Raw genomic sequence first — 23,123 nt, forward strand, 5'->3', positions numbered from 1 at the left:
TACCACAGTTCCAAGCAGCACTCAGGTGTAAGTAATAGTAGCTGTCTTTTGGTGTAAGACCCTTTACTGAAATGCCATTACTGTCTTCCAGTAAAATGCCTCCCTCTGTTCACATAACAGAATTTATCTACATACTTCAGGACAAGAAGTGTCCCATTTATTTATATACTCATTTTGTACTGGAAGAAATCGTAAACTATTAGTTCTAAAGAAAAAAAAAAAAAAGGCAGATTTCTTATTTACTTCAAATTACTTATTTTCTTTTAATCAAATCAGTCGTAGCAAGGCAACTGTGGTCTCACATGGCAGAGTAGAAAATTTCCCTACTGTTACACGACAAGGAGAGAAAGTCAGCATGTGGGAAACTGGAATGCACACACACAAGGAAAGAGGAGTGTAGTGGGAAAAACAGAGATGACATGAGATGTGATGGGTTAAATTGAAAAAACAAATGTAGAGGTGAACAGACATGCAAAAGAAAAATCAGAGAGGGAAAAAATAGAGGAAAAATATACTTACTGTTAATTTCATGGGAGAGGTAGGCCTTCTCCAGGAACAAAATCCTTTACTAAAAGCATGTTTTGTAGAAGAAAAAAAAAAAAATTCTTGTGGGGAGTGGGCGTGGGTGTCACAGTGGCTAGATAGCTCTGCCTGCTCGATTCAGGCAAAAACGATGAAAGAAAACATCAGTTTCTACAGGGGGTAATAAATTACTGAAAAATGAAGAAGGCAGGGAAAGAAACAAGAAAGAGTGAGAGAAGACCAGAAGATTGAAACTAGTAAGGTTAAGGTCATATGGTTCTGAATTTTTATTCTAAGACAATGAATTAGATGGAATTAAATAAAATAAAGCAATGATCCATTTTGGATCTGGAGATAGGAGCTGTGGGACTGCCCATCCAGGCTGGTCCCCTATTTGCTCCATTAAAACAAAAATCCACAGCAGTGGACAGCAGATCTTGATCTACCTGGCTGCAAAGCTTAGGCACAAGGCAATATTGGGCGCAGCCTCAGCCAGAGGGATGTTTAATTTGGGGGGATGAGGCAAATCTGTGGAGGTGGCAGGAGTCTCGTTGGCTGTGACTGAATCGTCAGCCAGAAGTTGGCCTCAGAGGCTGTAGTCTGCCTTCATGTGGCTTCTGTGGCAGCCTGAGAAACTCTCACTTGCACTGGCAGAGACAGAAAAATCCCCTTTTTCGTATGTAGTTCTTCCAAGATTCCTGCAACCTAGGAGTCAACTGCAAATGTAGCTGAAGGTAATAAAAAGGGGAGAGAGAAGCAGCAGGCAGATGCTTACAGTTAGATAAAAATTTTACTCTACCACCACCTGTTAAAATGCTGGTTAACAGAGAAGAGTGAGAGACATACTGTGCGTTCTGCATTGGAATTAGAAATTGTAGAATGCAAAATATCCATTATTGTGTCTGCCTTCAGCTTCTTGAGCAAGGGAATTGGAGCGTAGGAAATCAGAAACCCGTCAGAACTCACCTCGGTTCTTGGAAAGGGCAGGAGGAGGGTGACTAAACAACAAATTAAGACACAATTCAAGTGAAAGAGAGTGAAATGGAACATAATTCTGGAATGGAAAGCACACATGCAGAGAGGAAGAAGCACTACAGAAAGGATTTGGGAGTCACAGGAGCCAGGCACACCAGCGACATCGGGCTGCCACAGGAAAGACAGAGATCCCTGTGGGTGCAGCTGGCGAGCGCCTCTTGTAAGACCCGAGAGGCTCCATCAGCCGGGGCGGCCGCGGGTGCAGTCCCTGTGGAAGTCTGGGCACAGCACCTCAACGCAGACAAATTGGGTGCAGCCGGAGGAGAGGAACAGCTTTGCAGAGGAGTCGTAGGAAGCGGGGGAAAAACCCAACAATGTAAAAAGTTGCTGTGAGGAAGGCTGACATCTGGTTTTCCTCCCATCCATCAAGGTGAGCAGGATCTGCTTCTTTGCAGGAAGGGAGAATTGCATTAAAAGGGCAACAGGCTGTGTGGGGCGTTTGGGGAACCTCCAGCACTGGACGGTTCAGTGGTTGGGTTAGAAGAGCAGCTCTCAAGAACTGTCTCCACACACCTGAGTCTCAGTAAAGCAGAGGGGACGGGTGAAAGATGCCCTCCAGCCATGCCTCACTGCTCCCTATTCCAGTGCCATTTGCTGTCCCTGCAGGTGACAGGCAGGTGGAGGAGGCCATGTGTAGGCACTCTGTAACTGAAAGCAGGGAATTTTTACCTTGCGGTAAGTCCGCTGATAAAACCTAGCATCAACAGCATGCGATTCAAAACCCAAGTTCATTTAGAATGGAAATAATCTCCTACTTTTCAAATTGGTAAGGCTGTTTATGATGTGGTGATCAAGCAATCTGGTGTTTCCAGATTCCAAACTCCATATTGTCTGTCGTGTAATTTGTCCAGCCAAATCCGCATCTTGAAAGTACAAGCAATTCACGCAAACGTATCTTGGCATCACGTCCACACAGCTCTTTCAAAAAACAGGCTTCTAATTACACAGTTTGCTTTATCTTACTGACTTTGGCAAGAAATTGCTTCTCTTTTAGTACATTGCTTTAAAATAATAAGGTTTTTCCAGTTACATATTATTGGCAGGATAGAAAGCAACTTTTGTTAAACCTTCTACAATGCCGGCATATTTATGTGTTCAAAGATACACAGGGACTGAAATTCTAAAACACAAAACCATTTTGGAATTAAAATTTATGAAAAAAACTGAAGACTAAAACTACACATTGCATTCCACGGGCAGAAGCTTCTGTGTGTACGATTCCTCTGAAACATTACCTCCCTGCACCACATGTTTTGAATTCCTCGTTATTTGTAAAACATCCTCCAATGTTTGCAAAACGTTGTATGGAAGGTGCCAAAAAAAGCCGCAAAATTTCAGGGTTGAAATGCTGCCTTTTGCAACAAGTCCGAGGCCCATTTTGCAACACGTCAATGTCTGTTTTTCAGACATTTTCAGACATTTTCATATATTTTTAAAGCAGAGCCTCAGAAACTTTTCAACAATGACCGGGACTGCAGCCAGCGTGGGTTGCCATCCTCGCTCGTGGTCCTATTGCTAATTTCATCAGCTTTGAACATTGCTACAGAACAATCCCCGAAGAACCCTAATACCACAAGGCTGCTTTTTCCTCTCAAGATAAAGAGAAATGATAAACTAACAGTGCATTAAACTTCATCCTCTTCGTACAAAACACGTAGTTCACAAACATTGTCATTTGTAACCGGGTAGAGTCTGTATTTTAGAAATCTGTTACTGTTTGCATGACACATTTGTTGGGCTGGATGATGCCACCACTTATTTTTATTTGAAAACCTAAGTCTGTGCGTCCATATCAAACTGTGAGCTGATAAAGTCAATTTTATTTAGTTCATTCACAACCAGATTGAGTATTATAAACCCTTGTAAAGTAGTGAACAAGCAAGCACGTTCTCATCTTGAAAGTATAATTATTTCAAGGTAAAACATTTGTGACATTTATCTATAGTAACAGGTAAGGCTTTAACTGTGTGGTTTTCTTGATGAGAGAAAATAACAAAAAAAATTGGAAGAGCACTGTTTGCACAGTTTTCTTTCCCAGAATACTCTTTTTAAGGAGTTACATCTATTGACCAGCAGGGAACAGGATCACTGGTTGACCCAAGCCTGTAATCTTTCTTGTATTGCCTGAAACAAAATCAAAAGAAGAAAAAGTTGTGATAAAATAACCAAAGGGCAGGCCCAGAATCGACCTTACGTTTGCAGATGGTACCAGGAGTCTGCGGGCCTGTGTGCGGGCAGAGCTGGCCCCTCTCCACTCCTAGAGCTGGAGGCAGCGGTGATGGGGACAGTGAGCAGGAACTACATGCTCACAGCATTTCTTCTAGATCTCAGCAACTTGCTAAAAGCAACTGGAGTGTAAGCATTTTTTCTCATGGTGAATCCAGCTGAGGAAACACCTTCCCTCTATCCATGAACCTTACTTTATTTGGCATTTTTTAATGCAAACCATAGCCCCAGGGTATGATTTCTTCCCCTCACCCCCATGAAAGAGGAGCCTTGAGCCTTGTAGGATCGCTCAACAAGCAACAAATTCAGGCTATTAGGAAAAAATCTAAGCACAAATTCCTATTATTTACACCAAATGGGTGTAGTCTTACAGACAAACACTCCCTTGGTTTAATTTCTTTTGATCGCTGGTATGAGCTGATAAAATAAACCTTGAAGCATCTACATCACTCACCCTTACTCTGTATCTGTTACCTGGTAACTTTGTGCTCAGATCCAGACACACTGAGGAGTCTTTCACCTGCTCCATGATTGATGTTGGAATTATTCTCAAATTGTGCTTTTGAATAAAATTGACCTAAGCAAGAGAGACACAAACTATTTAAAAATACAAAACATCTGACTGTTGTTTTTCATTTAACCCAAAGGGCAGCTATGACACAAGGAAAGCAGCCATCTACCTCAAAAAGCAAACAAACAAAAAAACCCACATTTGGAAGCTCCCTTAGTAAATTAAGAAAATTCCCATGTTTCAGCTGTGATCTCCTGTTACCCCTAACACTCCTCCACAGAGAGATTCAGCCTCGCTCTGATGGGTTTTCACTTTTTTTCCTGTTTTTTAGAGTATGCAGACTCTCTCTTTCCAAAGTTTTTGAAACAACTTTAACTTTAGTCTCATCAGGATTTTTGGAGTTGAGATGTTTAGGACCAGTTGGCTTTCATTTCCTAACCCCGATTGTTTACCATTTTATGTCCATTATTTATAGTCCATTATTTGACATCAAATTAATTTGCTGCATAAATTATGTCATTCCACAGCACTGTTGAGATTAAGCCCAAATATTATTTTGCTCTTAAAATGTTAACGTTTTCTAAACCCATAATAGTCTATTTAGGCTTGTACCACCGGTGAGCGGAAAAGCATTTCAAGGGTAAGACCTCTCTCCTCTTTGCAGAGCAGGGTCTGGATTGCTGTGCAGCAGAAGGTGATGTTAGATGTCTGAAAAGAATAAATTAAATGTAAAGTTTTTCTAGACCCCCCCTGAATTTCAGCATTCCTGCCGCCTTGCCTGCCCACTGATTTTCGTGAGAGCTTGTCAGGACCCGGGGAGGCAAAATCTGAACGGAGGCTTATGATGTGGCTCAAAAAACCCCGCCATGTTCTCATTGCAGGAGCTTAGCGACAAGAGCATTCTTCTTTGTTGTATACATCTGTAATGATACATACCCAGAACTCCACTGACTTTGTCAGAAAAGTGGTCGGTGTTCAAGAAATACAGCCCAAGGAAATCGTCTGGAAACTTCACAAAGGAAATTTTTACTGTGACCGTATCAGACAACGATGCTGTAACGCTCCTTTCCTTTTCAACTGAGACTCTCAGCCTAGGAAGTAAACAACGACTTTATTCCACAAAGAATACAAAGTCAGAATAGACATTTAACTAGCTGACATTAATAAATCAAAACAATTTAATTTTTGCCTTGTGTCTTTGCAATTGTGGTGGGTTTTTTTGTGATCTTTTGGTGGTTATTTTTAAGCTAGAAAATATTAAGTAGCATATCGTTTCTCTCTATGCTACATAACAGATCTTTCCCATCTCTGGTGTATTTGCATGTAACCTGATAAGAACATTTTCTGATGAAAACATCTTATTATCCATAATGAGAAGAAATGCTTGGCTGGGGAAAAAAAAAAGAATATTTTCTCATCATTTTAATGAGAAAAAGTGTAGAGTAGATAAAATAATTCCATCTGTTTTGAAAACAAGTCAAATACTTTTTCTTTGCTATTTAACAGTTTTTTTCAGATCCTGCCTTCCTCCTAACCCATTAATTTTATTTTGGGTGCAGGTGGGCTTGCAGAACACAAACATCCACTGCCATTTTTCCCCCTTGCAGACCAGGTTAGACAAAAAACACACCCGCACGCGCTGGCGTACGAAGCGCTGCGGCTGCAAGGGCTCGGGTGCTGGTTTGAAGCAGGAGGATCATTCTGCCCAGCAGACAATGAATTGTAGAGGGGCATAAATCCAGCATGTTCTTGGCTCCATTTAGATTACAAAAATAATTGAAAGCAGTTGTTTTAGAACTTCTGTTATTGTTATTCCCAGACCAACAGCAGATCCTCTCGGAGGTTTATTCTGGCACTGCAAATCAAGCTGGTGGAACCTTGCTAAGTTCACCTCTTTCTTGTGGTAGTGAGGATCTTGCTCTAATTAGTCTGACAAATGAAGTCTGCATTTAAATGACTCTCTCTCCAACAGCAGGCATTCAGTTACAGACAGCTCTTCAAACACTTCATGCCTTCCCATAAAAAACGGCAGCTGCCCAGATGTGAGTTATTGCTAAAACTGAGACAGAAAACTTCAGCCTGTGTGGAGCCAACTGATGTATAAAAGAGACAGCAAATGTCAAAGCCATCGCTTCGCAGCACTCGCTCTGCAGCTGGAGGAGCACAAAGCGCCTGGTGGCAGCCAGCACGGCGGTGGCACAGGGGCTGCTACGTGCTGCCGTGGGTCCTTTTCTTTGGAAGAGAAACGTTCTGCCTCTAACATCGATGCAGAAAGGCAGGCTGGTGGTGCAGTTTTGATTCTCTCACTTAGGCATAGAGAACTAAAAATCAAACCTTTTTCATTCTCTGTATTTGAAATGGGGGATTGTGAAGGTACCCTGCTTCTGCTCTCGTCGAGTTACTCACCGGATAAGGATATTTGGAAGCACTTACTTGAAGTAAATGCAAAAGTGGAGGCCTGGATGAAAAAAGATGTGACACGTGATTCCAAGTTTGGGAAAGGATAGGGTGACGTTTCTTACCCCTGGACAGCGGAGTTGGCTGACTCTGTCCATGGCAGCCGGGTGCTCTCGTTATTGTGGCTTAAGACGATCTCATCCGTGGAGACATGGATTTGCACGGGGGGATTCACGTAGTTAATTTCAAACTGCACAAAGTGATTTATTCTGTCTCCGAGTTTCCCCGTCACCGTGAGTCCTTTAATAACATTAACACAAATCTGTCAAGTGACTGTGCTTTTAAGGTACGAGTGATCTTAATAGAACTGCTTCAGCTTTGTTGCTGAAAAAAGCTTCGGGGCCTCAAATCTAGTTTTGGGAGGCATAACACCCCGCATTTCAGCTCCACATGCCCCAAGGCTGCAGTAGGGTCACCAGAGTCTGTTTACCTCTACATTGCCACTTGGTTTCACAGAGGTGGCTCTGCTCCATAATCAGAGCAGCTGACAACCACCTCCTGGGGCCATGGCTCACCTGAGAACAGGACCACAGGAAACCGCAGCACGTCAAGAGCGTGCATCATTCCATTGGCATGTAGGAGCCATGCGGTTTAAGGTCTCTGCATCCTCAGAAGCCTCCAAGGGCTGAGCAGGGGAAAAGCCTAAAGGCCATGGATGTGACACTAGGAGGAGAAGGAGGTGACCCACAACCAGCCCTGTGAGAAATGCCCTCAGCTGTTGCTCAGTGAAAGTTAGTATTGCCTAATAGAAAGGAAGAATTAACCACAGCCTCTCCAGGCAAGGCACCAGGTATGACGTGGCCCTTCTCAGAAGGGGGTTATTCCCAAAGAATATCACCAACTGCTCATAGACCAAAGTGACTCACCTTGTCCTTGGTATCGCAGGTAATCTGGCTCACTCACCTTGCTCCGGATCCGACAGCAGGTGGACAGAGGGCTGCGTTTTCCCTTCAGTATTTAAACAGATTATTTCATTTTGTTTGGGTAATTGCAGGAGAAGCTGTGGATATTCGTTGGCTGAAAAGCCAGAAGCACAATGTTAGCATGCAAATAAAAATCTAGCCTGTACCCTTCGGATAGGCAAAGCAAAATTAATCAATTTATACCTAAAACATTAGTTTATAGCTTTTATAGAATAGAATGATTAAAATCAACACAGTAATAGTTATTGTAAAGCACCCTCAGACTCAGCATCCTGATACGAATGAAAACACATTTTTAAACTTTAAACTGAGTTTATTAAGGACAATGAGCCCTGAGAGCTAAGGCTGAAGTTCTGTTCTACTACATTTCTGTTGGTTCTTATATCCTTGAGCCAGGGAGGCTTTCTCATGGGATACAGGGATATTTTGCACTTATGTGGAAAGAACTAGCAAAGGTTTGCAGGAAGAGGTAAAGGATTTTCACAGAGTTGATGCAGTCAGAAAAAAAAACATTACTGTATAAAAAACTGCACATTACAGTTATATTCATTATTAAAATGGGACTAGTATATGCATTACTTACCAAAAGGTTGTGCTCTTACGTTGTGTGTTAGCCTGTGAACTGAAATACTTCAAATTAGTAAGAAGAGTTTGATGAAACATCTTTCTCTAAGTCAGCTAATTAACCAGGAAGAACACTGTTGACAGAGACCTTTTTAGCAGAGCTTGTCACTGAGTTTTACGGAGAGCTGTGCTTAAAACCAGGTGTCCCAATGGGGAATAAAAGCACAATGTCCAGTGCCTATTTCTTTTGGGATCGACTGTGCCACTGGGGCACGCTCAGCCTGAGCTGCTGGAGGGTTTAGAGCTGCATTTTCAGCGGGCACCAAGCAGCACCGAACCCAGCACGCCCACCCCAGCGCCTCTCGCCCGCGACTGTGAGTAACTACCTACTGACAACAGCTTCTTGTTGCTGCCAGGTTTGGGCTCAGAGCGCCATCGACCTGAAATAAAAGATTTTTCCAATGTTTCGTTGGCTTGAGGTCGTGCCTTGCATCCCCCTCCCCACCCTTTAGAACAGGGGATCCCTCCTGCTCGTTGCCTACTGAATTTTTTTGGATACAGCCACGAGTGCACGTGTGCAGATGCCATGCAGGCAGCAGCCAGCGCCTTCTCCGCTCGGTGCTATGGGAGCTCGTGGCGATGCTGAGCTCTGCCTCTGCAGCGCCCTGGGATTTCCTCCCTGCAGGGCTGGCATCGTCATGGTGCAGATGGTTGTGCCCCGCATAGTCTTTATGCAGCAAACCCCAGGACTGGTAAATTTTTTAATTTTTTTTTTTTTTTTTTAACACTCATTCCCTTCAGCTGAAGAATGTATGCTTTTCCATATCTTTCACATTTATTTTCAGGAGGTATAATAATTTTTTATTTCTGAAAAGGGACCAAGATTGTTTTCAAAAGTTTATAGTTCGTTATAAAATACCTGTGGACTGAAATACACACAATAAAAATGAAATTGTATATCAAGTGGGCATCCACAATCAAAATGTATTTAGTAAAGGAATGTTGTTATGAACCAACATATAAAATGAACTTTATAAAATTATTCTGAATAAAAAGAAAGGAGGAGAGCTTACCAGGAGGTGATCCAACCCTCAGTCTATAAGCATCTGGAGAAGGGACAGAGAGTATCTGTATGTTATTCATGATTTTATTACATACCTTATGGGAGGGTTTCAAACATCAAATCTATAATTCTCCAGCTGCATCTGTCTTCCTTCCCCAAAGTAAACTGTCTGCAGTAATGAAGTTCACAGAACATGAGCACTGATCCCTGCAAAATATTTCCAGCCAAAGGATGGAAATGGACAAAAACTACTAAGAACTTTTTGAGGAAGGGATTTGCAAAAAGGGATTTAATTGTCTGCGGGATGCCTGGGGCCTCATCTGCCTTGTGCATGGGGCCAGGGAGGGGGAGTGGTGGTGCCGGTGCAGCAGAGTTGCCCTTGCCTGGCACAAGGGCAGGTGCTTCTGCTGGAAGGGGGCACCTGTGACGGCAGCCTCTGCAAAGGGACCGGCTCCATGCGGAGCTACAGCACCAGCACGAGCTCACAACAGGGTCCCTCTGGAGCACTGCAGCCCTAGACAGGAGCTATTACTGACAGTTAAAAATCAGATGAGATCAACATGAGAAATTGCAGCAACATCCAAAGGAGCACATCAAAACCTCTCTTGGTCCCAGTAGCCCAGCATCCTGTTTGCCCCTTCTCCTCCCTGGCCACTCCAGCTGTGCTGGTCCATCACAATGGAGAGCAACACTGCTCAGTGATTATCTGGCAGGCAGCATCCCCAGATCCAACAGGGACATCCCTGTGCCCTCGAGCAGCCGTGCCTGCCTGACCATCGCACTGACATAGAGCTTGGCACCTGCTACGGAAACAGGTCGTGCTGCAGAGGTGGCCCCAAACTCTTCTCTTGCAGCCAAAGGGAGCTTTGAGGGAAGGGCAGTGCCAAGCCCTGCGTGCCTCCTGAGCAGGGCAGGACAGTTGCTGGGCCATGCTTCTGGTCAGGGAATTTTCTGCTGTTAAACTCCCCAGTGCCACTTTGAAACAGGTAACCTTCAGAGAAAGATGCAGCATTATAATTCCCTCAATACATTTCTGGGAAAGAAATAGAGCAAAACCAGGGCTCTTCACCTATAAAAACATTGCTTTTATGATGTATTATCGTAGGGGAGATTATCAGATTAATAATGCCGGAGGTTTAAAATTAATATTCAAACAGATCTGTTATTTCCAGAAAGAGAGGAAACAAATACCTAAATCATCCTCAGGAGTCATTCCAAAATATCTTGAGCTTAATTTCTGGACAGATGCTTTGCACACGGCAGGAAGAAGCAGAAAACATCATTAGCACTGCTCAGTTGAAGAACTATTTTTCCTTGTGAGTAAAGACAATTTTGGTCTTCGAGACTTTCCAAATGGAAGATTTTTTCCCTTTGACCATGTTATCCACCCAAACTCTGCACAGACCTTGGCAATCATTGCTTGTGTTTTGCTTTATATGCTTTTCCAAATCTCTATAGAACAACCACCATGAGCTCTTTTTGTTTTTTTCACTAGAGACTATTATGAAAATATGCTACTGGAAAAGAAGAAAACATTTACCTCCTACTGGAAAACTGCTGGGCTTCTCATTATCTAAGACAAGGAAGAGGGACAGATTAGTGTCATGCAGTCAACACTAAATCACTTTACCCATGTGTAAACCAGAAAATTGGGACAAGTGGGTGTTGGGCTTCAGGTTTTTTGTGTGTGTTAAAAGACAGATAGAGCACATGCAAGACTGCTAGAAATGGCGTGCTTTCCTTCCCTGCATTCATTTTTCCACTTTAATGCTACAGAGAAAAGTGCAGAATCCCTTTGCAGTGGCAGGAATGCTGAGTAACAACTGTTAAATTACTTCTAGTTAATATTTAAACAAATTATTTTCCATTTCAATAGTAGTGCCCATTTCACCACTGCACTTTTAAAAAAAAAATCCTGTAGGTTTTATTTTGAAACAAAGGTGATCCCTGAACTCCTGCCTCCAAGGTGGCTTATTACTGTGACACATCACTATAAAATGAACCTATACTGGAGGCCAACAACAAATCACCAATAACAGCAGCGTATTTCCAGTGGCCTGTTTGATGCCCCATTTACCAGCTTCGGTGGGTTTGTTCGCCAGCTCTGTCTGCTGCTGGCCGGCAGGTTTGGTGACCACCAGGGATGTGAGAGGCGTAACGAAGCTGTACCGCAGAGACAGCTCTAAGGCTTGCATCTCCAGGGTTTTCCGGTCCTCCTCTTGTGCTGAAATACTAAAGTCTGTGTTAATTACGAAGAAATAACATATAGAGTCTATGAGCAGGTCAGATTCTTTTTCATGTCAGCTGTCTTAAGAGATATTTTTTATTTTTGAAGGGTGAATAGTCTTATTGGGATAACTCAGCTGCTCACATGCTCAAAACAGTGGAGATGTTAAATGGTCTGCAATACTGAAGCCTATGAATGGTTCAAACACAAAAATAACAGATACGTGATCTATGAGGCGCCTATGGACATAGTTATTGTTCTCTTTACTAGCTATTGCCATTCACTTAGCTACAGGCCATATTTCTGGATGTACAACAACAGCTCAACCCAATCCATGCAATTAAAATCTATTTCACAATAATGTCATGAAGAACATTTTGTATTATGTTTTCATATGTGTATATACATATATATACACACCCCTTTAATAACACAGCGTTATCATAACTGAAAGGCATATGTTCCTCATCCAGTAATGTAGCATTCTTACAGTGCACTATGTTTTTAATACTATCTGCAGAAACATTTCTGTTTCTTTGTATTTTCCGATCACATAATTTGTGAATAAGGAATTTGCGTTTTAAGAACTTAGAAATTTGTAATACAAAAAAATTAAAATCGCTTACGATTTTTCCAGAAGCTGTTGAATGGTTAAGTAAGCCCACAGTCTCTCTATGAAATTTCCAAAGATGTAACTTTGATTTTGAAAAACTTGCTCCTTCTCTTTGACATTTGCTTCTTCTCTAAGAGTCAAGTCATGAGCATGCTGAAGTGGGAGAAAGAGGACCATCAATGGAACAGTTCCAGACTTCTTTTATAGTCACATTATTAGACTTAAAAGAACATCTTTCAGTGCCAAAGTGCCCTTTTTTTCCTTCAATTTTGTTCTGTCCCATTGGAAAATGCAACTCTAAAGTACCAAAGAAGCATTTATTTTGGATATATGACTCTGGACTCAAAATAATGTTGAAAAAAGGAGGTAATGAAATTGTTCTATGTCAACATTTTTGAGATTAATAATTCAGATTTTCTTCTTCATTCTGAAAGTGCAAACCACTTTCCTAAAAATGCTTGAAAGGCCAAAATATTATGGTTTTGAAAGGATTTGCTGTTTGCTGATTTGTGGATATACTTCAGCATTTTTCTTTAGTAGCAAATTCAGGAGGGGAAAATTGTTTGAATTCTGAAATATTTTTCCTAAAATGGGAAAACAGCTGAATGTCCAAATGCAGAGAACATATATTGCACACAAAAGACTTCTTGAAGTCTCGTATTGCACCACAAAAAACCAGAAAAGGAAATATGTTTTTCACAGTTAGTAAACTAAACACTTACTGACTGAGCTTTAATTTCTACTGGCAAAAGATCAAGATCATTGCTAATTTTTCCCGATACTATAATTTCAGATCCTTCAAAAAACAGCTTGAAATTGTTCTTGGTTAATCCCTCAATGGCATTTTCTGGATACTGCATTTCAATTTTCATTAATATTGGGGTAGCCACCTCTTGATAAAAGCCCTAAAGAGAAGCAGAGAGAGAGAGAGATTATGTGCACAAATGACCACAAAATTATGCAAAGCAATATGTTAAATGTCTAAAAACCTCTCAAAGAGAAGGGAGCAAAATTTTTTCAGCAGTGTAAGACTGCTACAAACCTAGAAAAATAAATAAATGTTTCTTCCCAGGTTTCAGCACACCTCCTCCAGCCAGGCTGGCAATGCCATTTAAACTGTATTTCCCATGCTAATTCAAGTACCCAAGCAGCATCCCTATTATCACCACCTCTCTCAGTTAGGTGTTTTGATTTAGTCACTTTTCACATCTGATATTTTAATCCTCCAGATCAGTCAAGTTTTATCTTTCTTCTTCTGGACTGTGGCTGGTGTTAAGCAAATCCAATCTCTGCATATCCAGACAAAACAGGTAGACGTGGCTTCCCAAAAAAGAGAATGTCTCGAACAGTAAAACTTCTCCCTAGATAGACAGGGAAGACCCAGGCTGGTGGTACTGCAAAGCCAGTTTGCCTGTAGGTGCCTCAAACTACTTGCTGATTTTTAGGGAAACCATAACACACACTTTCCAATGGTGTTTCAAACTGTTTCAAGCAAAGAACCTAAAACCAACCTAAGAACAGAAGTTTTTCCACTATCACCTCCCCTAGACAATCTTTTTCTTTTTTTTTGCAGAGGTACAGAAGTGTGTGAGTTTCCAGGTTTGTCTAAATGCAGCTGATTTGAGGACTTCAACTTTGAGTCATGGTTAGGGTACAAACCCTCAGATACTCCAAAATTGCCTTCCTCTCTCCGTAAAATTATCAGAAAAACTAAATACCAACTCCTCATCTCAGGAAATCTGTGGATTTGCTGCGAAGACTAGACATAAACTGCAGCTTTTCTGGCATATTCCTTAGTCCTGACCTGGAGCTGCAAGGCTGCGTCAGCGTTTTCGTATATCCGACGTGCTATTCCCGCATTGCTCAGGGCCATTTTCTCCAGGAAGTTGTAACTGACGTCAAACCCGAAGCCCAGGCAGAAAAGAGCATATTTCCCATTGACTGCTTTCTGAATGTTTTCTTGAATGACTTCCACATTCCTCTCACCTGTAATTGAAACAAAACCAAACCCTTGTTTGGTTGGGGTTTTTTAAGTACAAAAAGACAGCAGCGGGTTTAATGGAAAATTCTGCCTGAAGTCTTTTAAAAATTATTAAGAATAAAATATTAAAAATATATGGGACACAATTCCATTAATTGAATTGGACATGAAAGCACCACTTTGCGTTTGGAGTGCCAGAACCTGATTCTCCCCCTCAGTGATTTTTACGGATTTCTACTCATGTTGTCATGGCTAAGTGCAAAATATTTTACAAGATTACAGGGGCCAGAGGAGGTTTTCAGAGGGGGCACACACTACAAGTTAGCAGTGCGAGGGATGCAAACACTTGATCAAGCGTTGGGACAACAAGTATCACCCATAAAACCTCTGTGCATGAATTCAGAGAGAAATGGATTGGTTAATGGTGTAATTCAGACAAACTGCAAATTAACTCAGCCAGGCATCTCTCTCAGTACCTTTGCGCATCAAAGGGAGGAGATTTTTCACACCATCTTCTCCCATTTGAAGAGCCGCTGACGGCCCTGTATGGAGAGCTTCTCTGTCAGCATTTCCAGGCAGGAACTGTCACTACCTGTAGCAGTATCATGGGAGCAGCTCCGATTTTTCTCTTTCAGCCTGCTTTGCCAAGGAAGGCAGCGTATGCACCAACGATGCACATATTTGCCTGGCACTGCAGTCCAACCCGACTTCTGGCCAGCTTGTGGCTGTGCAGTGTACTTGGGGGTACCTCGGACTCAGTGTGGCTGTGCTGAGCAGGCAGCACCGTGAGCTGAATTTTATTAAAAAAAAAACCCACACCAAACAAATAAACCAACCCCAAAGCAGGACAGACCACACGATCTGAAAGGCAGACTGATGGTACTAGCGAGCTGGCAGCTGAATTAATATTGCTGGTGCCACACAACACTTAGAGAAACTCCTGTGCAGAACAAGTGACATTCGTGCCGTTGCATTGGGAGTTACTGTTTATTTAAACCAGTATTTCTATCTCAGCCCTCGGCTTGTGCTATCACAGCTGATCACCAGTTAACAACTAGACATGGAAAAGAATGCAAAACAATAGGCACCTTGAAAATATCTCAAGTTTGGGGCAAGGAGGGTGAAGAAACACAAGTAATATCTCTCAAATTGGACTGTATATAATATATGCAAAATGTCTATGTTTAGACTCTAAGTATTTCGCTTTCACTTTTCAGCTGTGCCTGGAGTATCTCCAAGAATTCCCTCAAGTTTATAAACTAGGAAGCTAATGGTATTTAGCAAAACAGTTCCCAGCTAAAGAACGTGTAGCCATGGGCAGGCAGGCGTTGCCATCACTTCTTACAGCCCTTGCCAGAGCCCTCTCATAGTCATCCTCTCTGGCACAGATCCAGCGGTAGCCCAGCCTGCTTATACCAAAGCTCTTCCGAAACACAGACGATGTCTATCAGCCTCTGAGATGCAAGTGTAAAAGGTGTAAAAAAAAAAAAAAAAAAAAATCAAGGAGAGAGAAGACTGAGGCTCGTATTTACTCACCAGAAGTGGGCTGGCCATCTGTCAACAAAATAATCATGGAGACACTCCGTTCTGGCAGCCTCTCAGCTTTATCGAGCACGCTCACGGCAGTCAGCAAGGCATGATTGATATCTGTGCCTGTCATGAGAAAGCAGGCATCACTCGCCTAAGAAGGGTAATCATCTAAAGAAATCAGTGCACTTCATCTGCAGAGGCCCTGCAGAGTCGTTTAAAGTTTTCTGCAGGAAGTAATCCTTCAGAGAGATGAGGATTTAAGGGTTTAGCCTACTTGGCTTAATTGTGGTGTATTATATTGCAATGGCAACGCTGGAGTATTCTTTTGGGAACATTTTCCACACATATGTCATGGGAAATACAAACACATCTAGAGCCATTAAAAAGTGCTTAAATAAACACACTGTCATCTGTTAAGCTACATTTAAAAAAATATCTCCTGGCCTTATTTGAGACGTCAAAGAAAAGAGCTGGGCACAGGTGGGCTTTATTGATGTTAGTGCCTGGGATAAGAAAGCCTGCGTTAATACTAACAGCATAACAGTAACAGGAGATGTAACCTTTTAGAGGTGCTTAAAACAAAATAATAATAAAAAAAAAACCCTGCACTGAGTGATGCAGCAATTGAAATGCTTTGTGCCTATTTTGATTATATTGTTTCCGCAGTGTGGCTTACAGGGGAGTATAACTTTGGATGCATTTTATTTTACAAGGGTACCCTTGTTATTAAAAAAAAAAAAAAAAAATCAGAAAATTGCTGTCAAATGTTGAGTGAATGGCCATTTTTCTGTAGGAAAAAAAAAAACCTACTATTAGGAAATCTTCCAGCCATCACTGTTATGAAAATCTGAAACAAAACTTTGTGGCTTCTATGGTTCATAGATGTGGCGTAACCATCTCTCTCTATATCCATATCATAACGTAGTCACCAGTCCATCCACTCCCATAACCAGCTTTTCTATCCCACTCGTCATTCATAAATATTAAAACTTTTTAATTTAATTTACTTTGCAAGCACTGATAGTAGTTCTGTAGCAGTATACGACCAATAAATATTTTTTTTCTAAGCAATATATTATACTGTGTGCATGTTTGTGATTACAGGCATCTAGGTGGTGCCTCGTACCTCCACTCGCAGAAAGAGTTTGCACGAATCCTGCAGCACTCGCCACGTTCTCTGCAGTGGCTTGCAGCACAGAGCTCTGCCACTCCACCACTCTGCTGTTAAAGGTGATAAAGTTGAAATGATCTTCCGGGCGGAGGTCTTGCAAAATCTTCAACAGGGCATCCCTCGTCTGTTCCAAGGAGAAAACAATCACTTGGAATATTTCTACTTTGCCAGAACTGGGGTTGGAATTGCAGCGTAATAAGGGGGTTTCCCTACAGCACTACTCAAGATGCAGCCCAACACCCTTATTTAGTTCTAATGGTATTTTTCAGGATGAGACCATCAGAAATGGCAGATTCATTTAACTTACAGACAAAAAACCACCTATGAGGGCAGTAGCAGGCTTGTCTGCTCTCTAGCAAGGCTACCTACACAATCATCAATAAAGGTAAAACTGACAAATTAATTCTTCAAAATTCATTAAAGAAAAAGAAATTAGAAGCAAAATATTCTGAAAGATAGAGACAGAAAGAGTGCTCTCTGCCTTAACGTCCGATACCCGTGAGAACAGCTGTATCAGAAAAGTTTTGCTCTTTAATATATTAAATCCATGCGTATATATTTTCCAGCTTTTCTATATATCTGAAAGTTTTGCTGTGTCCAAAACCAGTACGTGTTTCAAAAGTGAAATTCACAGTCGCTTCTCTGAAAGGACAGTGTGTGTGACTGATGCGAGCAGAGGTCAGTACTTGGAGCCGAGTTACCTGCTCAATTTTCCTGCCTGCCATGGAGCCGCTTCGGTCTATAACGAAGATGACATTTTTGGGAAACACTGGCATTTCATGGGGTGCAAAGTAATGCACAAAATACCCGTTGACAATCTGAAACACAGAATGTGAAATCATGTATAAAATTGCATCTAAATAAACACATATTGCATCTTCAAGTTCTGGCACGGCAAGAAGCAGGGTGCATGCTCAGCGTTCTGTCCTTCTAGATAAGCCCAAATCAAACAACTATTAAAATGTTTTCCTGGCTGGAAGCGAGACTGTTTGTAGAGAGAAAATCATAAGAGAGAAGGGTACATATAGATATAAATAATAAAAAGTGTATAGTATACGCCTCAGTGCCATATGTATGATACATCTGCTTTATCACTGCAGATTATGTTACCTCTTTATCACCACCTATGAGCACAGCTCTGCTCATTGACTGTGGCTGCCATCTTTTAGCACATCCATGGAAACATCACTACTGAAACGGTATGGAAAATAACGTACTTTATTCCCTAGGATCTGCATTGGTCCATAAATATTTAAGTTCCTTCTCTCTTTAGTTACTCCTCAGTTGTCACAAAAACCAAAAGAAAACCAAGCCATCATTTTAAGTTATATAAATCACATTCCTCTAAACTTCATTCACAAGAAGCCACAAATACACCTTAGATCAGCCAAAATGATAAAGAAAAGAATGTAAGGAGACATCTATAAAGTGTCAAATAGAGTTGCTATTGAAACAAAATTTGAAAGATTATTTGTTTTCAGGGATGATCCATTCTTGCCAATGTATCTGGTGTCTCCGGGGATTTACTGAGCATCGCCATCAGTTCCTGCTGACCGTGGATTAATGGAAACGGCTTTTCCTGTCGCTCTTGGAGTTTCAAAGTAAATGTTGCTGTTTTGTTGATTGCACTTCACATTCAGACCTATCTATGATCTGAAAGGATTTTTATCTCTATTTATTTTTCACCTGTATATCACCTGCAGTGGCAGCTCTCTTAACATCATAACGCACAACAAAATCACCATTGAGGAGGGTTTCGTTGAGTTCAGGATTTATCTTCTGTTGATCTACACTTGGCTTAAATAAAATATGAGCCTGCAAAGCAATCAGAAGAAAAGATTTAAAGCAATGTATCCTAAAGCTGCCACTGGCAGCAACATCTAGCAGCTGTTACTTTACCTTGGTTTCATTCTGCACTTGCGTGAGCGCCTGAGTTAACTCATTTGTCATGAACGTGCTGTCTGTCTCCAAGAAGCTTATGCCTTGGGGCTCGAAGATGTGCACATCAATCTGATGGTGGAGAAGAAGTTGGTGTCAGCATCTCGGAGGGCACACGGCTGTGCCTGAAAAACTCCACAGTGCTCCCTGCCCAGCCCCAGCCAAGACAGCTCACCTGGAAGTGCTTCACGAGCTGCTTCGGTCGGACCTTGATCAACAGCTCGAACTTCCCCAGCTGCCGCTTCAGCAGCTCCTCGTACGTCAGCTCAAAAGTGACTTTGCTGGCAGCCGCAATGCTGATGGACACGTGAAACTGCTCCAGTTTTCTGCCTGTGATTCTGCAGGGAGAGAACAGAGATTTACCTCCTGGGGGGAAGGTTTGCTTGTCGTGACCAAAGTTTATGAAGTATGCTAAATAATGGCCAAGGGGCTGCATGGAATAAATAAAAAAGAATAGCAGTAAATCTTATTCATCATAGGGAAGACTTTTTACACTGTATGCAGTATTATATACATATATATCACGTTATCATGCCACAGGTGCTGCATATGCAAGCTGAGAAATGGAACAGAAACCTCTGCATGCCTCAGACTGGGATCAAGCAGAACTGGGACTGAATACATGGGAAGCACAGATTACATATACCCCAAAAGCGTGATGTCTGCTCAAGTGTCGTGGTCCCCTGTGCTTGCGGGGAAGCGCACTCAACGACTGAGCGTCATCCCAGCCCGGCAAGGTGCTCCTGCAGGACAGCAAGTCCCAGGGCAACACCAAATGGTGACATCTCCCACTGCAGCCCATTGCAGGGCCAGATACAAATCATATACATATGCAAATATATATATGTATACATACACACCATCCCTCCCAACAAGAACCCAAGGCTGCTTTTCGCATTTATCCCTGCTGAGAGGTGGGTGGCTCCAGGGTTTAACCCATCCCAGCCAAACAAGAAGCCAAGGAAGAGCGTTGGAGCAGCCTTACTCAGGATGGCAACGTACTTGACAAGGCCGGCACTTTGCTTGCGTGAGACCGCAGTGTCGTACTCCTTTTGAGCAGAAGCCTTCTCCTTTATTATTCCTGGGTATACTTTACCGTCGATGGCCCTGTTTGGTTTCCATAAAAATTAACTCATATTATTAGCAAGAAAGCACTGGGGAAAGGAACAAGAGGAAAGCTGCACTTTGTGGCCCTCGAGGCATGAGCAGGGAACACTGTTTGGCTCCCACATCCCTCCCCGTCCAGGAGGATGCCAGAGGCCACAACTACAACACAGCCCTCCTCCTCACTGGGTCTCAGGGAGCAGGAGAAACACCACCACCGAGCATGGTTGTTACCCACCCTGTGCAGCAGGCAGCCTCACCCTGGCCACCTTTCTATTTGGCTGCCTACTACTTTGCCCCACACAGTGTCTTGTGCAGGACCCTCCAGACTTCAGGTCTTTGTGCTTTTTGCTCAGCACCTCCCGAGAAGAAAGATGAACCCCCCCACCCCCAGCCCTCAGGGCTGCCTCCTTCACACCGCAGGTAAGGACTGGTCCTACATGGAGAAGTTGGTGATGAAGGCCGTCTTGGGTAACTCCACTTCAAAGGTCGCCTCTCTGGACTCGTTAGCTCGGTTGACAATTTTGCTGGTGATGACAGTGTGAGCAAATCGCGACGTGACTTTGCAGTCTGCATGGAGGCTGTAGATTTCAATAGCATGCTGGGGAAAAAATAAACAGGCTGAAACCAAAACACTGAAACACTCAGGTTTCGCTCCTCAGCAGTCCTTACCTGCGTGATGTTATTGGAAAAGTCTGATGAAGGAACAAACTGTCAGAAGGTCCAGCCAGGACTGGGGAGGGGGGAACTGTTTGTAACCAGACTGGCCATCTGCTTATTCACATCTCTGCAGCTGTGACCACAGCCCCACGCAAAATCTGCATCTACATCTGTGTGTTGTCGTGCCACAGAAGGCTTCTGCTGAGCCTTTTTCTGTGCTCTTCTCTCCTCGGGGTACTCCAAAGCAGCTGCTGTGTCACCCCAATACGTTGCTAAGATTAACCTCAGGAAAATCAGATGCCTCTTTAAGTGCTCAACCCACAGAAAGAGACCTGCCAGCTTTTTGCATGACTATTTATTTGCTGTCCCAGTTGTTGACTTTGCTGCATGTTTTTTAAGCTGGGTGCCTTGTGTCACCTACGACGTGCAGCACGTTTGAAACCCTGCATGGGCCTCCTGGTTGCACAAGCAGAGATGCCCTTTGAGTTCTGTGTTTCTCCTGGTCTGGTGATTCCAGGTGCTTCCAGGGCCCCCAACACTGGCGGGAAGAGGGCACTGGCATGGAGCTGCCTGGAAACATCCCATAAAGCAGGTGGCCTGGGAATTGCTTGGAGCACCTGCCTCTGTAAACAGCCTCCTTTTGTGTTTGGGATGTCTATTTTAAAGGCCTTACCTCTGTTTCAGCAATGACACTTGGAAAGGTTGATCTGGACATCACCAGCTTCATTATAGTCCAACAGTTTATTAAAATTAAAAAGCTCAGCATCAAAGCAGATAATTGCACTCCGGTTTTTACTTTTCCAGCCCCATAAATCTTTTGAATGGCTAATTGATGTTTAGTTATTTTGATAATTCATTTCCTGTACCTTGCTCACCAATTAATAGCATCCACTGGCCCCTTCTTAGTTAGAGCATTGGCTGAAATTCAAAAGTTTAATCAAACTAAGCCTGGCCATTCAGCACAAAGCTGTGACTGCAGCTTTGTGCTCAGGCACCAAGGCAAGAGGTGCCGCAGCCAACACCATGACTAGTGGATGGCTGCTTCTTTTCTCGTTATACGTTGCCAGAGCGTGCTCCATCTCCTGATGCCTACTAGCAGTCCAGGACAATGAGATAAAAACCCCAAAATATTCATCAAGAGAACAATCTCCTGATCCTGGCAGTTTGGGTGCCTCTCCCTGCCTGTGCCTCCCCGCTGCCCACCCCTAGAGCTGGAGCCCTCCCTACCTAGGCTGGAACAGTCCCTCCTGGGGGCATCTCTTCCCAAAAGCTTTACGAGTATCCCCAAGTACCTCTGCTCGCGTTGGCTGCCCTGCCATGCTCAAACCTGCCCGTGGCACATTTCGAGGGGAGGTTTTGCCACGACTGAGGAGCACCAAGTCCCAAGCCGTGACCTGTTGGGGCAGCATAGGCATGTGGTGGCCATCACTGCCCACGGAGCATCCTTCCAGCACAGAACGAGCTTGTCCAATGCAAAATCCATCCCCTGCAAAATCTACCCCACCGCCACGTGCCGAAGGTGTGTTGTGGGGACGAGGGGACAGGGACCTGCACCTGCTGTGCTCGGCCAGCCCCAGCAGCATTTCCAGGCTGTGACCGGCACAGACAAGCATACAGCAGGGTGCAGCACGGTGAGAGGCATCGCTGTGCCCTTAGTGAAGGAGGTAGATTCATAGATTCATAGATTCATAGATTTCTAGGTTGGAAAAGACCTTAGAGAGGACCAGCCCTGAGTCTGTGCCTGAAAGCAGTGAGGAGGGACTCATGGCCGCTCCCCATACACCACATACGTCGCTTCTTGCAGAGCCCTCGGCCACCCCTGCAAGAGCCACAAGACTTTCCTCTGACTCCCAGAAACCCAGCTGCATTTCAGCTGCATTTCATGCTTTTCTCAGTAGGCAGGATGGAAAGAAAAACCTTCCAACGTTTGGCTTCCTCCATTTCTCTAATATTGATGTTTTTAAAACAAGACCAGTCACATGCACCCTGAGAGAACACAAAACATAGTTTGCTCCTCCAGACAGTACAAATAACTCTCTACTCCCCTCTTTTCTATTCCATATAAATTATTAAATGCCTGTCAGAAACCTCCCAGCACCGCAGCGGTCCTCGTTTGATCCTGCTGTAATGCCACCGTGTCAAGATCCAAACCTCATCCAGCGGCCAAAGGAGATTCACTGATCCCTCAAATTTGGTATTTTACATCCCTGGGGAAGAGGGTGATCAGCCACATCTGCAAATGCTCTCCTGCCATATTCATACTGTAACAGCCCAAACAACCAACCAAAAAGGCCTTAAAAGCCTGACATAAAGACAAAATACACCCAAGGCTCCACAGGTGGTGGTTACCTGAAGAGTTACCGGCATTACCTGGCCAGCTACCCCAATACTGGATCACAAAATGAGCAAATAAAATCCTGTTAAAAAAAATACTAAAGCAAATACCTTCTGAGCAATAGATCCTGTTAATACCATGAGCAAGGAAAAGACCATCAATGTGAGCAACATTTTCTTCTCCATTTTGGAAAGACCAGATTTTCAAATGAAAACTTGGTTTATCTTAATCAGTTAATGAGTAACTTGTACTTGGGGATATTA

The 23,123-nt window shown here is 43.1% G+C and overlaps 1 protein-coding gene across 1 annotated transcript; it reads right to left on the minus strand.

The window, feature by feature from the left end:
- Nucleotides 1–3,605: 3,605 nt before the first annotated feature.
- On the minus strand, nucleotides 3,606–23,045 carry ITIH4 (inter-alpha-trypsin inhibitor heavy chain 4). The gene is made up of 22 exons (XM_086618915.1): nucleotides 22,971–23,045; nucleotides 20,306–20,466; nucleotides 19,764–19,868; nucleotides 18,937–19,099; nucleotides 18,723–18,833; nucleotides 18,510–18,638; nucleotides 17,525–17,641; nucleotides 16,779–16,947; nucleotides 15,659–15,775; nucleotides 13,946–14,127; nucleotides 12,864–13,046; nucleotides 12,155–12,294; nucleotides 11,379–11,533; nucleotides 10,836–10,874; nucleotides 10,493–10,549; nucleotides 9,312–9,344; nucleotides 8,258–8,296; nucleotides 7,655–7,768; nucleotides 6,817–6,991; nucleotides 5,231–5,385; nucleotides 4,258–4,360; nucleotides 3,606–3,681 (listed from the first exon to the last, which is right to left on the minus strand). The coding sequence occupies exons 1-22, from the start codon at nucleotides 23,043–23,045 to the stop codon at nucleotides 3,606–3,608; spliced, it is 2,598 nt and encodes an 865-aa protein (XP_086475041.1).
- Nucleotides 23,046–23,123: the final 78 nt, after the last annotated feature.

The sequence above is a fragment of the Tauraco erythrolophus genome, chromosome 12 (genome assembly GCF_009769465.1).
Source record: "Tauraco erythrolophus isolate bTauEry1 chromosome 12, bTauEry1.pri, whole genome shotgun sequence".
Lineage (NCBI taxonomy): Eukaryota > Metazoa > Chordata > Aves > Musophagiformes > Musophagidae > Tauraco > Tauraco erythrolophus.